The 14230-nt window shown below is 41.9% G+C and overlaps 1 protein-coding gene across 4 annotated transcripts in view; it reads right to left on the reverse strand.

The window, feature by feature from the left end:
- The window catches only part of KCNT2 (potassium sodium-activated channel subfamily T member 2), a 369322-nt gene that overhangs the window by 17080 nt on the left and 338012 nt on the right, over positions 1 to 14230 (reverse strand). For 2 of the 4 annotated variants that reach the window (XM_059728413.1, XM_014610366.3), the window contains 2 exons: positions 12945 to 13073; positions 5653 to 5673 (listed from right to left, as the gene is read on the reverse strand). In XM_059728413.1, coding sequence (XP_059584396.1) covers positions 5653 to 5673; positions 12945 to 13073 — 150 coding nt within the window. The remainder of the gene's footprint in view (positions 1 to 5652; positions 5674 to 12944; positions 13074 to 14230) is intronic. The other 2 variants (XM_059728415.1, XM_059728414.1) reach the window with 1 other exon arrangement.

Below are 14230 nucleotides of genomic sequence, written 5' to 3' on the forward strand. Positions count from 1 at the left end.
TACATTGCTGAAATAGAGTAGTTTCTTGCAGAAGACTTGACTTTCTGACGGGACAGTTTAGCAAATGTTTTTTAAGCATCCACAAAAAAAACCGATAATGACAACAGGACAGCTGTATTTGTCTTTAATATTAAACTTCCCAACCTTAAAGGTCATGTGTACCAGGTGCAGAGATAGGTAGTTTACCTAGTTCTATGTTACCCTTCACTGGAAGGATTCTTAATTGCTTCTTTATTGCACAGTTATAGCAATAACCTTTGTAGCATAACAGAAAGAGGTTTACAAGGGCCAAAGAACTGAACCTGCATTTTGTAGGCAATATTTCCTAAGAGCTATCAGATGCTCAACTGCTGATGTAATACCAGTCACACTACATTTCTTAACAAATACATGATCTTTTCCAAATTCTGTTCAAGTGAATGACTGATGTGTAAAATGGTATCGCATGCAAAAGTAAAATCAGGAATTCAGGTAAAAAATGATTTTAAGAGACAAATGCCTGTTTCAATTTCTGTATTAAACTAATGTCAATATTCCTGTGTTATGTGATGCTTTATTTCTTCTCATTATTACTTTTAGCCTTAAGATATTAATAAAACCTTGTTAACCTTTGGAAACCAGCTGTCTTTCTAGCTCCTGGAGTCCAGGAAATAATTTATAGAGCTTTTTAATTCATTCCTATTTACCTGCTCACAGAAAATATGTCTATTACAGAAAAACAAATTCTTACTTTACTCCTTCCTCTAATTGTATTGATCCTTTTAGTACTAGAAAAATGCAGAATTGTTTGAATATTGAGTAAACACTTTTATCTTTTACTTTATTTTTATAAGGATGAAGTTTTGATTTATTTATTTATTTATTTTTGCATTCTTTTAAGTGTTTTTATATGACAGCAATGAAAAACCCTTCACTAATGGACTATAGCCATTGTAATTTCATGCTGCAAAGTTCATACAAATATTTTTTACAAATATTTTTTAACACTGCAAGTGTTAAAACAATCTTCCTTGTAGTTCATGTGAACCTCCTACATATAAAACATGTCTACAATGTGCTAAATAACTAGTGAATTAAGCTTTTGTTTATATGATTTGTGGATTTAAGAATTCCCTTCTCCCCCCTGCTCCCAGTACTGCAAAGTGAAGGTTTTCAAAATGTTCAAATTTTGCCACCCTTATTCATGTTGGGTAGTATCAAAAGTAGTCTGAGAGGTTTACTTATGGTATAAGGTATTCTTCAGTATGAATAAAGCTGGTAAATAAATATGGTTATCGACCTGTTCCTTTCACTTTTTACATAGGATATTTTGTAGCCTAGGTAATCAATTGGGTATGCACTATTGTTTTTCAAACTGAATGTAGTGTCATAGGCGCTGATCCTGAGCTTCATACACAGCCTGATAAATACATGAAGGACATTCATAGTATCATAGTAGCTAGGGTCAGGAGGGACCTGAACAGATCATCTAGCCTGACCCTCTGCCACAGGCAGGAATGAATGCTGGGTTCACAAGGCCCCAGACAGATGATCATCCAAACTCCTCTTGAATTTTCCCAAGGTAGGGGTAAGGACCACTTCCCTGGGAAATTGGTTCCAGATTTTGGCCACCCTAGCTGTAAAATATTGCCTTATGATCTCTAACTTAAACCTATTATCCACCAGCTTATTACCATTATTCCTTGTCACCCCAGGTGGTGCTGGGGAGAAAAGGGCTCTACCTATTTGCTGTTTATCTCCCCTGATGAGTTTGAAGGCAGCCACCAAGTCTCCCCTCAGCCTCCTCTTGCTGAGGCTGAACAGGTTCAGGTCCTTCAGTCTCTCCTCATAGGGCCTGTCCTGCTGCCCTCTCACCAAGTGGGTAACCCCCCTCTGAACCCTCTTCAGGCTGGCCACATCCCTTTTGAAGTGCGGCGCCCAGAACTGGATGCAGTACTCCAACTGCGGCCTGACCAAAGCTGCATAGAGGGGGAGTATCACCTCTCTGGACCGACTTGAGATGCACCTTTGGATGCATGACAAGGTATGGCTGGACTTGCTGGCTGTGGTCTGGCATTGGCGGCTCAAGTTCATCTTGGAATCAATAATGACTCCAAGATCCCTTTCCATCTCTGTGCTTTCAAGAAGGGAACTCCCCAGCCTGTGTGTATGCTGTGGATTCCTTCTCCCAAGGTGCAGCACCCTGCATTTGTCTATGTTGAACCCCATCTTATTCTCGTCTGCCCACTTTTGTAGTCTGTCTAAATCTATTTGCAGCCTCTCTCTTCCTTCAAGTGTGTCCACCTCACCCCAAATCTTAGTGTCATCAGCAAACTTGGACAATGTGCTTTCCACCCCCCCCACCCAAGTCGCTGATGAAGATGTTAAACAGTGCGGGCCCGAGGACCGAGTCCTGCGGTACCCCACTGCTCACATCTTGCCAGGTTGAGTACAACCCGTCCACCACTGACTCTCTGGGTATCTCTATTGATAATAGTTACTGGGTTTTTGATTTGAAGTGTTACCTTTTTAAAGGTTTTGTTCAAGCTGCCATGGACGTCCTTTATAGCACACTATATAAGCAGGAGTTCCAGGAAGCAAGTGAGAAGCTTACTTGCAGAAAATGTCTATCATTCTATTTTCTTGTTCCCCAGATTTTACTTATGGCCAGTGCTGGATTATGACATGCTGAGGCCCTAGGCTACATCCAGCTGAAGAGGCCCCATACGATAAAAATTATACATGAAATCCATGAAAATTGATTTTAATGAAATTTTAAGATGAATTATTATTATTTCCATAAAAAATTATGAATTCAATATAAATAACTGGAGAAATACATATGTATTTTTTGGTCATATTAGAATGGAAATGTCCAGAGTTTTTTTCTTATCTATAGGCCTTTCATACTGTGGGGCCCTAAACTGTAGCTTAGGTAGCTTAAGCCTACATCTGTCATTGCCTATGGTAGTAGTTTTTCCTTGTTCAGGTCTTTGACTCATTGAGCTCAAAGGGACTAATAAAATGGCATATGGGCTAGAGATATGGTTGGTACCCCGCTTTCTCCATTAGTTGTTTGATTAACTTGTGTCTATGGGCATAGAATCATTTGGGAACACATGTAAGTCCTATGTATGATCTGAAACTTTACAGAAAAAAACAGAGCTAGGACAAGAAAGAAGACCTCCTCGCTAGTAGCTAGAACATATGTAGACCCTTCAGACAGAAAGGGTTTTAACCTGTCCTTCCTGCTTCACATTAACCAAGTTCTCTGATGATCAGGCTATGGGCTAGACATCAGTCAAGACCCTTGCTAGCCCACCTCTTGAAGCTTATCCATTGGACAGTCATGAGGCTTATCTAAGGTGTCAAGGTGAAGCAAATAAGCCAGAAGGAAGATTGATCAAATTTAACCAAGGTGTTTGTTTTTGCAAATGTGTGTTTACATATACTTGGTAAAAGCTTGTTAGGTCCTGGCAAGAGACAGAAAAAGGACAGAATAGGATTGAAGGTTGATTGGCTCTACAGTACATGCTCACACTCACACCCTTCAGTCCACCTCAAAACCAGGGACATGTCACGCTGCTGTCATGCACTATGGCTCCACAGTTCTCTTCAGGTGAAGCTTATATAAAAAATCAAAAGGATGTTTTAAGAGGAGTTGAACAAAGACCAAGGAGAGACCCTGATTAAAGAAGGGAGAGAAAAAAAAGAAAGCATCTACTTATGTCTCAGTGAGGGAGATATGTCCAAAAGACTGGGTTTGGTGGTAAGGAATTAGTTCTCTTTTGTGCTTCCTCTGATCATTTTGTTTTCCGTGGATGGCTAAAACCATTCAACCAATAGGAGGCACTGGCCTAACTGCCTTAAAATAATGAAAGCCACTGCCTCACAGTGCTTCAAAATTAAGTATATTGGAGCCTGGCCTGAAGTCACTTGTCCAAGCTAACAAAGGAAATCTGTAGAAGGAGGCAGGATAAAGCACATGTGTGAGTACTTCCATTCCCGTTTTAACCAAAAAATCATTATATAATTTTCACAAGATTTAATCTTGACTGCTAAAGTTTATGGGTTTTGTGTGCATAGTTTGTTAAACTTCAGCCTCTGTCTGTCAGCACAGTAGATCATATGGTGTCATTTCTAGTAATCAATCACTGTCATAGTGCTTATGAAGTCTATTTGTCTTATTTTGCCTTCCTGAATGAAGAAACATGACAGAACCTCTGGAAAAATAATGGGAGGCACATTCATGCTTGATCTGTCTTATCTAGGCATGGGAAAACGTAATATTTTATATTAGAAGACATGCTAAACAATTGCATTCAAAGGAATTTTGCGATCTTTTGGGGGTCTTCTTTTACGGTATATGGAAAAGTTCTATCAGCCAAACTGGATTTGACTTAGAGTCCCTAGTTGTATATTTGCATCTGTAATTGTTTGGCACCAGTGGCAGTGCCTAGGAGTTCCTTTGTAACAGGAGGTAAATGCACTTTTACACCTGTGGCGCTTGATTGACTGGTAACAAGTGTAGAGGTCCAATTTCAGTCAAACAGCCAGTCACTCCTCTACCTCGAGAAGATTTCTAGTGCAACTGTTGATGTTCCCAGGACCTTGTATTTTAGGAGTATACCTGGCACCTGCACTTTGTGTAAGTGAAGGGAGACTCCCTGTTTTCTCTCTCTCCTCAGCTGCTCCCTGTATGTTTAGTTGTAGACATATTAGACATATTCAGTGTGGTCTAATTTACTAGTCATTAAATCACCTTCTTTAACCTAAGGTCAGAGACATATCAGGGCAGCTTCACACCCAGGGCAGGCACAGTTCCCAAAGCAGTGCTGACTGCCATGATGTCAATAGCAGTGGCTGCTTTTGCACCACCCTGCAAAGACAGCACTTGGGACTACTACCACAGTTGCCTCCCCCCAGTTTATATTACTGTCTAAAGTTATAGCTCAAGGTGACTGAAGCCAGCGTATCTATATTGCAATGATACTGAATTCTACCCTCATGGCCAAAATGTTTGCCCCTTGTTTGCTCTAAAATGTTTGTCTGAGTTCCTGGGAATAGTCACATACTTCATCCATAAGTGAATTAGCATCTGATTCATTTGTGTCAACATTGCACCTGAAAACTTGCAAAGAACTTTTTTTTCCAGCTACTCAGTCAGTCTAATAAAAGATATCACAGCTACCAAAAAACCTGGCCTGACCATGTCCTTAGACCAACACAGCTACAACCAAAAACCCAGAAAAATTCCATACCAAACTCAGCTGTATCAGTTACCACTTCAAACATGTTCAGCTAAGATTTTCAAAGAAGTAGAAGTCAATTAGGTGCTTAGGTGTCATTGCAATTAAATAGTAATTAGCCACATATTTAAAAGCAATTAGCACTTGAGAATTTTGAAAGTATATAAGGCATTTGTATAAGGAAGGATGTTACAATTTTTGTTTAGTTACAGGCAAGTCCTTGGCTTTTTCAGTATCCTGTAAACATTATTGAAAGGAGTGGGGAGATGAAACAAAGAATACCTCAGTTGTCCTAAATGAATCTGATATGCCACCCATAAATATTCTAATTCTGATGTACTTGTGTCCACTTTCCATAACTACTGAGGGTTTTCTATCATTGGGGTCAACATTAGGGAAAGATAGACAAGCAACACATACTTACTTGTGAAGCCATTTCTCGTGACTGACAAAGAGGGGAAAAAAGAAAACAAAAGACAGTTTAAACAGTAATGGGAAAGCAGGAACAAACATGGACCATCTAACAGCAATAACAGATAATCATTAACAGAGATAATAAATATAATCTGGCATCTGTTTTAGTAGCTAAGTACAGAAAATCAAGCAGCCCGAGGCTGAATAGATTCAATCTTTGTGGGTTAGTTTAAACTGCATAGATAGAGCCAATAAGGAAGTGAACAGACATTCACTTTTGATTCTAAAAATGCAGTCACATGCCTGCAGTAGCCCAGGCCAGAACCTGACGGGTACTAGAGTATACCTACCCACTCAGCTGAAGTGGACAGCCTGGGCCAAGGCTAGCCTGCCCACCCTGTGAAGGGGAGTTTGCAAGGGAGGTGAAAAACATCTTGGGATGCTGAGCGACTTCAAGTCAATTTAAATCTGGAAGGATCTGGGACAGAAGTTCAATATACCAATTTAATCTAAATCACTTAAATCGGATACTATATTCATCCAGATTTACCTTAAACCAATTTCAGCTATTTTGAAAGTGGTTTATGTGCACCAAATTTCTGTTGTGTTACCTTTCTGAACTGATTTCCAATCACTTATACTGGTTTGTGTGTAATTTCTGTTCCTATCCATTGTGAAAGGACTAAATCCGAAACGCTGAAATTTTATCTCATGAATTGATAAGTATACTTTCCAGCATTAAATAATAGTCCTCTTTAAGAACTAGACTAGTTAGTATAACAGGGCACAGCGATGGGCATGCCAGGTACCAGGCACCTAGTGCCAGGAGCAGGTGCTGGAAGCTGAGGATCACCCAATGACATTGCCATCCCTACCCAACACACTGCACAGATGCTCCCTGCAGTTGAAGCCCCCCAGGCCAGGGGAAGAAACTTGGTCGAAGGGGAACGTTAAGAGACCCACTGCTGCTGACCCAGCACCCAGTGCAGGTACTCCCTGCCATGCCCAGCTAGAGCAGGTGAGGAGCAGCCCTGAGGCTTCCCATGCCCCAAGTCAACTCAGGACAGGAGCAACAATGAGAAGGTACTGGTTCCTCACCTGCTCCTCATTTGGTCCCCTTGGTTGTCCCACTCCAGGCAGAGATACTAGCCATACAGCTTACACTGCAGGGGACCCAAGCAGCCTGGGCCATGGAGAAATGGAGAGGGCATCTCATAATTTTCACTGTGAAGGGAGGGAGTGGACTACACCAATGCACACCCCTATATCTGCCTGTACCTCTAGGACAGGGGTGGGCAAAATCGTGGATCTGGCTGGTGGCCAGACTCCATTTCCCAGCAGCACCTACCCACATTACTGCAGCCGGTTTCTATGGAGACCAGCTCAAGCAGCTCTGGCAGGGTGCATGGGTGGGTGGGGAGCTGCTCTAGGGCTGGGGCTGGGATTTTGTGGCAGTGACAGCATGGTCTGGAGTTGGGACAGAGCTACAATCCACTGCCTGTACATCCTTGCCTGATCCCTGCCCTGGGCATGCCGGCAACAGATTGTGGCTCTCCCCTGGCTCTGAACCATGCTGTCAGCACTGCAAAATCCTAGCCCTGGACCAGGTCCTCACCCAGCTGCATGCTATGCCAGCACTGCTGGGGCTGGTCTCCATGGAAATCCGGGCCCGTGCTGTCATGGCCCTGCCCCTCCCGGGGCGTCCATGGAAACTGGCTGCAGTGACATGGACAGGTGCTGCTGTGAAATAGAGTGCACCATGGGTCGAATCCAGTCTGTGGGCTGGACTTTGCCTGTCCCTGCTCTAAGAGATTCATATCTACATCTTTCACCTTACCAGGATCCAACCCACCAAGCTGTAACTCTTTCCTCAGTTGGAATAATTCAACATCCATCGGTAGCAAGATGGAGAGCAAAAATAAACATTACACTCTAGGCTAGCAGTTCTAACACATGGTACAATAGTTAAAGAACAAGGAGGCTGGGTTACAGTCTACAGTCCCTGCTTCAGTGATTGTTCTGTATAAAAACAGACTATAATTAGAGACAATTCTGGACATGGCTTGAAGTAGTTATTTGGGGTACTTAGAGATCTATAGGCTTAGGCATCTTCAGGTTTAGGTAGTAGCTGAATGGAATCAGGGTCTTGAGGATAACAATTTTAGATTCAGGACCTATGTGGAAATTAGACATCTAAACTTGTTTATTGGATCTGGCCTCTGCAGTCCACAGAATGACCATGATAGATATTTAGTTGCTGGTGCTTGTTCAATTAAAAATTATGTTTCCTAACCAAAGTGACTCCACTGGGGTGCACACTTCCCTGCAGAGAAGTCTCAATGGCTCGTGAAAAATACGCCAGTAGTAATTATAAAGGTGATCATTACATAGCTCTTTCCCATGGATGCTGTTTGCCAGCTGGCTAATAGGAAAGGGTGGTTTGTTTGTGCATCTCTGTTATAGAGCCTATTTACATATTAATGATGGGAAGCTTCTAGAGCTCTTAACCCCTGAATTGTCTGCACGTCAATGCCTTTATGTGTTTTAAAGCACTTGTTATGTACCTGCTCCATTAAGGAGTGGACATTCCCCACTGATCTGATGCAAATTGAAGGTGTGACTGCACGCTAGCACTAAGCCAATAAAGAATTCTGCAGCTCACCATGCAATGTGTAACAAGGGCCATATATTGGAAAGCATGGGTATATGAGAAGGAGAGTAGGTGAACATAAGGAAAACACTGAGCTAAATCATTGTGGTAAATTGTATGACTATTTAGTGCCTTTTAGTAAGTCACTATTTAATCTTGCTGCTCTTAAATGCCTTTTTTTTCATTGTGGTTTGTGTGTGGTACACTGACTAAACACAGAGTATTACAGGAAATTATTTTTTCTTACTACTTCTACCATGTCCTTGCTTCTGAGAGTTCAATGGAGTAGAAAAGGATGCTATGTCCTCTATAATATTGAAAACTATACCTAATTTTTCTTATGTTGGCACTGCTGTTACTCTTGTTCTTCTCCAAGAGATGATTATGATGGATGGTGTTATAGTGATACTGATATGAAAAGTATGAACTAACAATAATGTAGAAGTGCAGCCCACTAGTTCATATGTGTTTTGAAAAACCTAGAGAAGAAGACACAATGAATCACCTCTACTGAAAATTCAGATAGAAAACAGTAGGCTATTAGGGAAAGCCATCCCATAGTACTCTGTTGTAAATTAAGCTGTCTCTTTGGTTCAAAAATATACCCAATGCTGGTTGAGATTAATTGATTTGATTTATTTTATTTTTCAGAGAAATGAGAATAAAGTAACCGCAAATAAAACAGGAGCCCTTGTATCCACACCATAATAAAAACTAGGATGCAAAATACACAGCCCATAAGCAAACAGACCAGTGCAGTCACATGGTAATGCTTACTATGATCTAAATATAACATGTCCTGGAAACTAATACATCTGGAAGCTGCCTGGGAAGACTTAGTGCAGTAGGAATGTCTGTTTAGCTAGTACAAGATTCCAATGTACTGTGGGGGCCAGAATTGGAAGAAAGCTGTTTGTTGGTCCCAGCCTTCCCACTGCACTGAAGCCAGTGAGGATCACTCACTAGGGTTACCATATTTCCAGGTACAAAAAACAGGACACCTGCCACCAGGAAGACGTGGTGGGGGGGGAGCAGTGACATGTCGATGCCCTGCCCCTGCCCATTCTGTTGCCTCTCACTGTCAAGCAACACACCCCCAGCCCTGCCTCTGCCCCTCACTCCAGACCCACTGACCCCAACCCTGCCAGTTCCCCTCGCTCCTAAACAGAAGTACCCTGCCCCCCACCCCTTGCTGGCACACCTTCTTCCCAACCTGCAGCCCTCTGGTGCTGCCAGTGCCCTGCACACCCAACCCACAGTCCCTCATCCCATCCCTCGTGCCCCTCACTCCTGATCCACAGCCCCCTGCCACACTCCCAGTCCTGGCAGTGCCCCTCACTCCTGACCTGCAGTCCCTCCCCCAGCCCTGCCAGTGCCTCTCACTCCCAACCTGCAGCCCCCTGCCCCCCCCAGCACCGCCGGTGTCCCTCACTCCTGATCTGCAGCCCCTGCCCCTGCAGTCCTACCGGTGCCCCTCACTCCTGACCTGCAGCCCCCTGCCCTGCCAGTTGCTCTCACTCCCAACCCACAGCCCCCTGTCCCCTCAGTGCTGCTGGTGTCCTGCACTCTGGACCCTCAACATCTGCTACCCCGGCCCTGATGGTTCCCCTCACTCCCGACCCAAAGACCCCTGCCTCCCCAGCCCTGCTGCCCAAGCAGCTCCCACATTTTGAGAGTTCCCACTCTCTCTTGCTCTGTTTACCTGGCTTGTCAGAGCCCATGCAGGGAGCACATGACCCCCAACAGCCAATCACCTTGCTTGCTGCTCTCATCTTGGAGCAGCCAGCCATGGGAAGCAGAAAACCCGGACATCTGCTGTTATTTTAAACCCCCTCCCCCCCCCCCCCCGACATAGCACAAGGGTCCAAAAAAGAGGACATGTGTGGGAAAACCTGGAAGTATGGTAACCCTTTTTATCTCTGTGTAGAAATCAGACATTAGCTAAACATACTTTACTTACCACAGTCTGGAGACACTCTTTCCCCCAAAAGTCCTAACTTTACTATGCTACATTAGCATTAAGCACATTTTGCTTGAATGTGTGAATGTTTGCATTTTTGAAGTGTAGTTAAAATGTCCTACATATAATAAATTGACCAGGCCCTAGCACATGATTCTAGGCTCCAGCATCCACCCTTGGACTGAATAGATGTGAGCACAACAACAGATCAATTTAGGTTAATTGAAAATGGAAATATTTGTTTGTGGAAATTTTACTGAAGTTTCTTTTCTGTCTTTTGTCACAAATTGTTGGCACAGATATTTATTAAAACACCTCTAATTACCATACGTTTCAGTCATGTAACAAGAATTCTGCAACTATACACGTTGGCAACTGGCAGCTGAGAATAACAGAGTGCCAAGTTATTCTATTTAATTTATCTATTTGTACAGTGATAATTCCTGTGGACTTTTTAAAACAGAAATAGAATGGCTTCTTTGTTGCAGACTCACCATCTCTTGTGCCAAAGAGCTACTTTGCATAGTTTGTTACCTTTTAATTGAGTCTATGCTTAGAAACATGATACGCTTATACCAATGTAAGAAAGGAGATTGTTAACTCTTACACTGGTGGAACTTGCTTGAATCCAGAGCAGAATTATCCCAAAAAGGAACGCACAATTGTGAGTGGTTTGTCCACAGCTCTCTGGAAATAGCCACTTCTATTGGTAAACAGGCCACCTGCATCCCTGCCCGCTGTTTCATACACAAAGTGCCATGCAATAATAATGTGACTGACTCCATTTGGACTGTAACAACCTAGATCTTTACTTAAGTGCACTGTATTCAAAGTGCTGCTTGCAGCCATGTAGCATATTGTATGCTGAGAGCTGCTGCTCAACCCTCAAGCCCACGAAGCTTGCTGGAAGCTTCCAGGTGTCACTCTCCAAATAACCCCCACTGACATCAAGGTCACTTACATCAAGGTCATGAAAATCAGACCACTTTTTAAATCGAACTGGCAAAACAAAAACAGGAACTTTGAATTAATTTCTGTAATAAACCCCACCCCCCCAAAAAAAACGCTTTATTTCCTTTATATAAACTCTCACAGTGCTTGTGTTTCTAGTAGCCCTTGTAACAATGTGATTTGCAATGTGTTCTGAAGGTTTATCTGATTTAGGATTTTCACTGAAATTTGGTGTAAATATGACTTTCTTATGTTTCTGTATATCTGGGCTGTCCAATGAATAGCCCACCCCTGATTTAAGTGACTCCATTCTGAAGCAGTTACTCATTAGAAACTTAGGAATAACTATACTAAGGTAAATTACACTACTGTATATGTTATATGTCCACAGCTCAATGTTTTGCTCAATGCAAACAGGCTATTTCCTGGTTCTTCTGCCACCTAGCGTTGGTTGACCATAATAGCATCTACTGTAGACAACTACCTCCAAACACACTGTCCTCTGTGCTAGACACTAGTATAAGAGCATTATAGCACAGGACACTTAGCAGAGGTTTTTCCTGAGTATAGTAAACATTACCATGCTGTATTAAAAGTTAGAATATGTTCAGAGCAGTTGCATGGTATTGCTTACTATGATTAAGGACTATTAGTGTTAGCCTTTGCACAAAGTCTTCAAGCATCCTTGGTGCCATATTGGGCCTGGACCCATAATCTGCAAACTGTTAGTCCCAGCCCCCACTACCACATGGGAGTCTTGAATTAACTCCTCTGCAGTGCCAGGACTGACAATCAGCTGATTTTTGGTCCCAGCTCTAAGCCTGCACTGGAGTCTTAAACCAGCCGATTTTGGTTTAAACCCCACTTACATTTGGCTGCCTATGCTAGGGAGCAGGCAAGGAAGGGTTAACCTGCCTGGCTGGCTGCTGCTGCCACTGCTAGACTGCTGCTCTTTGAGGGGAGCCAGATCCAGATTGCTGCAGTGGTGATAGTTGGACAGGCAGGTTAACCCTTCCCTGCCTGCTCCCTAGGGCAGACAATGCAGACAACCACAAGTAAATGAAGGGAGAGGGGGAGGAAGATGAGGGAAGCGGTCAATGGGAATCTGGAGTACTAGGGAGGGTCAGAAGTGTAACAATGGGTCCAATCCAGGCCAGAGGGAGAAGGAGGCAGTTGGAGTATTTACACTAAAGTGTAACGTAATATAAGCTAGGGAGCACAGATCAGAGATAAACCTGCTGTGGAGTGCTGTAACTTTGAGTTGCATAACGGGCACTTCTAAATAGTTTCACGTGTTAATGTGTTTACAATCCAGAATTACTGTGTAACAAGGCGCTAAGACCAGTCTTTAAATAGCACAGACTGTATGTTCATATATGACATGCTATTGCATAATCCTTGTCCTCCACTTTAACACCCTGAGCTGTTCTCATGTATATGATTTAAGACACTGTCCCTGTAGGGATCCCTCACACAGACCCTAGTGATGCTAGTGAGAGAAAGAAATGGAAGAAAAAGAAAAATTACTAGCAAGTGTTACGATAGCTTATAGCAGTGCAAAAAGTTACACTTATTGTGTTATACTGTCAGACTACCTTATCAAATATATTTGTGTACAGTTGTTGTACTACAAGTATTAGTAGTACCTTAGCATTGAAGTAGGTTGGGTTCCTTCAGTACAAAATCCTATTCTATATTCTGTTATCAAAATGAGAGAATAAGTATGTTAAACCAAACAAACCTCTGATGTGGTAAGTTTCTGAGATTCAGTTCTATAGATCCCAATGGGAATATCGCCTGAAGAAGAACAAAGCTTTTGATATAACCTGGCATATGTCCTAATCCAGAGATCATCTTCTGTGATTTTCATCTAGAAAAATAAAAATAAAAAATACGCTTCTTATTTTTCCAAATAATTGTGTCTCTTATTTAGCATAGGAATGTTCAAAAGCATCAAGAGTTTAGTCTCACACTTACTTATATACTAGTATTCTACCTTTCTCCCAGTGTTTCCATTTATTCTCTCTTTTATTTATTTATTATTGTTCTTTCCTTTCCTGTGTAATACTTCAAGCAAATAGGTGGACCTTTAAAAGAGGGTCTCTCTATTTGGCACCTCATATCCAATGCTATTTCAAGAAGCTGATGGCAAAGTAAAATGGCTCACAATACAAACAAGATGTCATGGAAAGACTGAGAAATTCAAGGACTATTTTGTGTTGAGAATCAGTATTTATCAGTTAGTCCAGTAGCCTGAATATTTAAAAATAAAAGCTGCATAGTGCATGTGAAGAATGTAAGAAATGGATGTGAAAATTCTCTTATGACTACTGCATTAGCCTCATTTACAAAAGGAAGGCACTAGAGACCCATACTGCGTGCATGCTGTGTAAGACACACTCAAACACCTTGCTACAGTATCTTGCCACAGTATAGCAACTGGCATAAAAAGTACATTGTTAAATATTTAAAATATTTTTAAACAAACTTCTGAAACTAGCATTGAGCTTGTTCATTTTCTAGGCCTGAATCATGGTCACATAAATAATATTAGAATAATGAGATTTTTCATATGAATAATTGCTTATGGTATGTGTTCCCTGTAGGTCTGATCCAAAGCCTGTTGATGTCAGCAGCCTTTGGATCAAACCTTTAGTCTCCCAGATAGCTCAACATTTCCAGATACATTTCACAGTTTATTCATGTTGTTCAGTGTCTTTTACTTTTCATTTTTGAGTTAACTGAGGTGAATACAGTACAATATTTACAAGGCACCTGTGCCAATGAATTTAGTTTTCCTTATATCTATCAAACCCCTCTGTACAAAACTCTCAGTATTTTAGGAACAGATACTAGTCCAAGTGACTTGCTTTGTTACTCAGGATAAGTTGGATTAAATGTAACTGAAGTATATACGTTTCTGACATTTTTAAATGTTGGAGATATTGGGTGTGTCTACACATCACCATATGGCAACATAGCGATCACGTGTGTCTACATGTAATCGCCAGCTACATTGCCAGAGTA

This window comes from Alligator mississippiensis, chromosome 5, assembly GCF_030867095.1.
Source record: "Alligator mississippiensis isolate rAllMis1 chromosome 5, rAllMis1, whole genome shotgun sequence".
Taxonomy (NCBI): domain Eukaryota; kingdom Metazoa; phylum Chordata; order Crocodylia; family Alligatoridae; genus Alligator; species Alligator mississippiensis.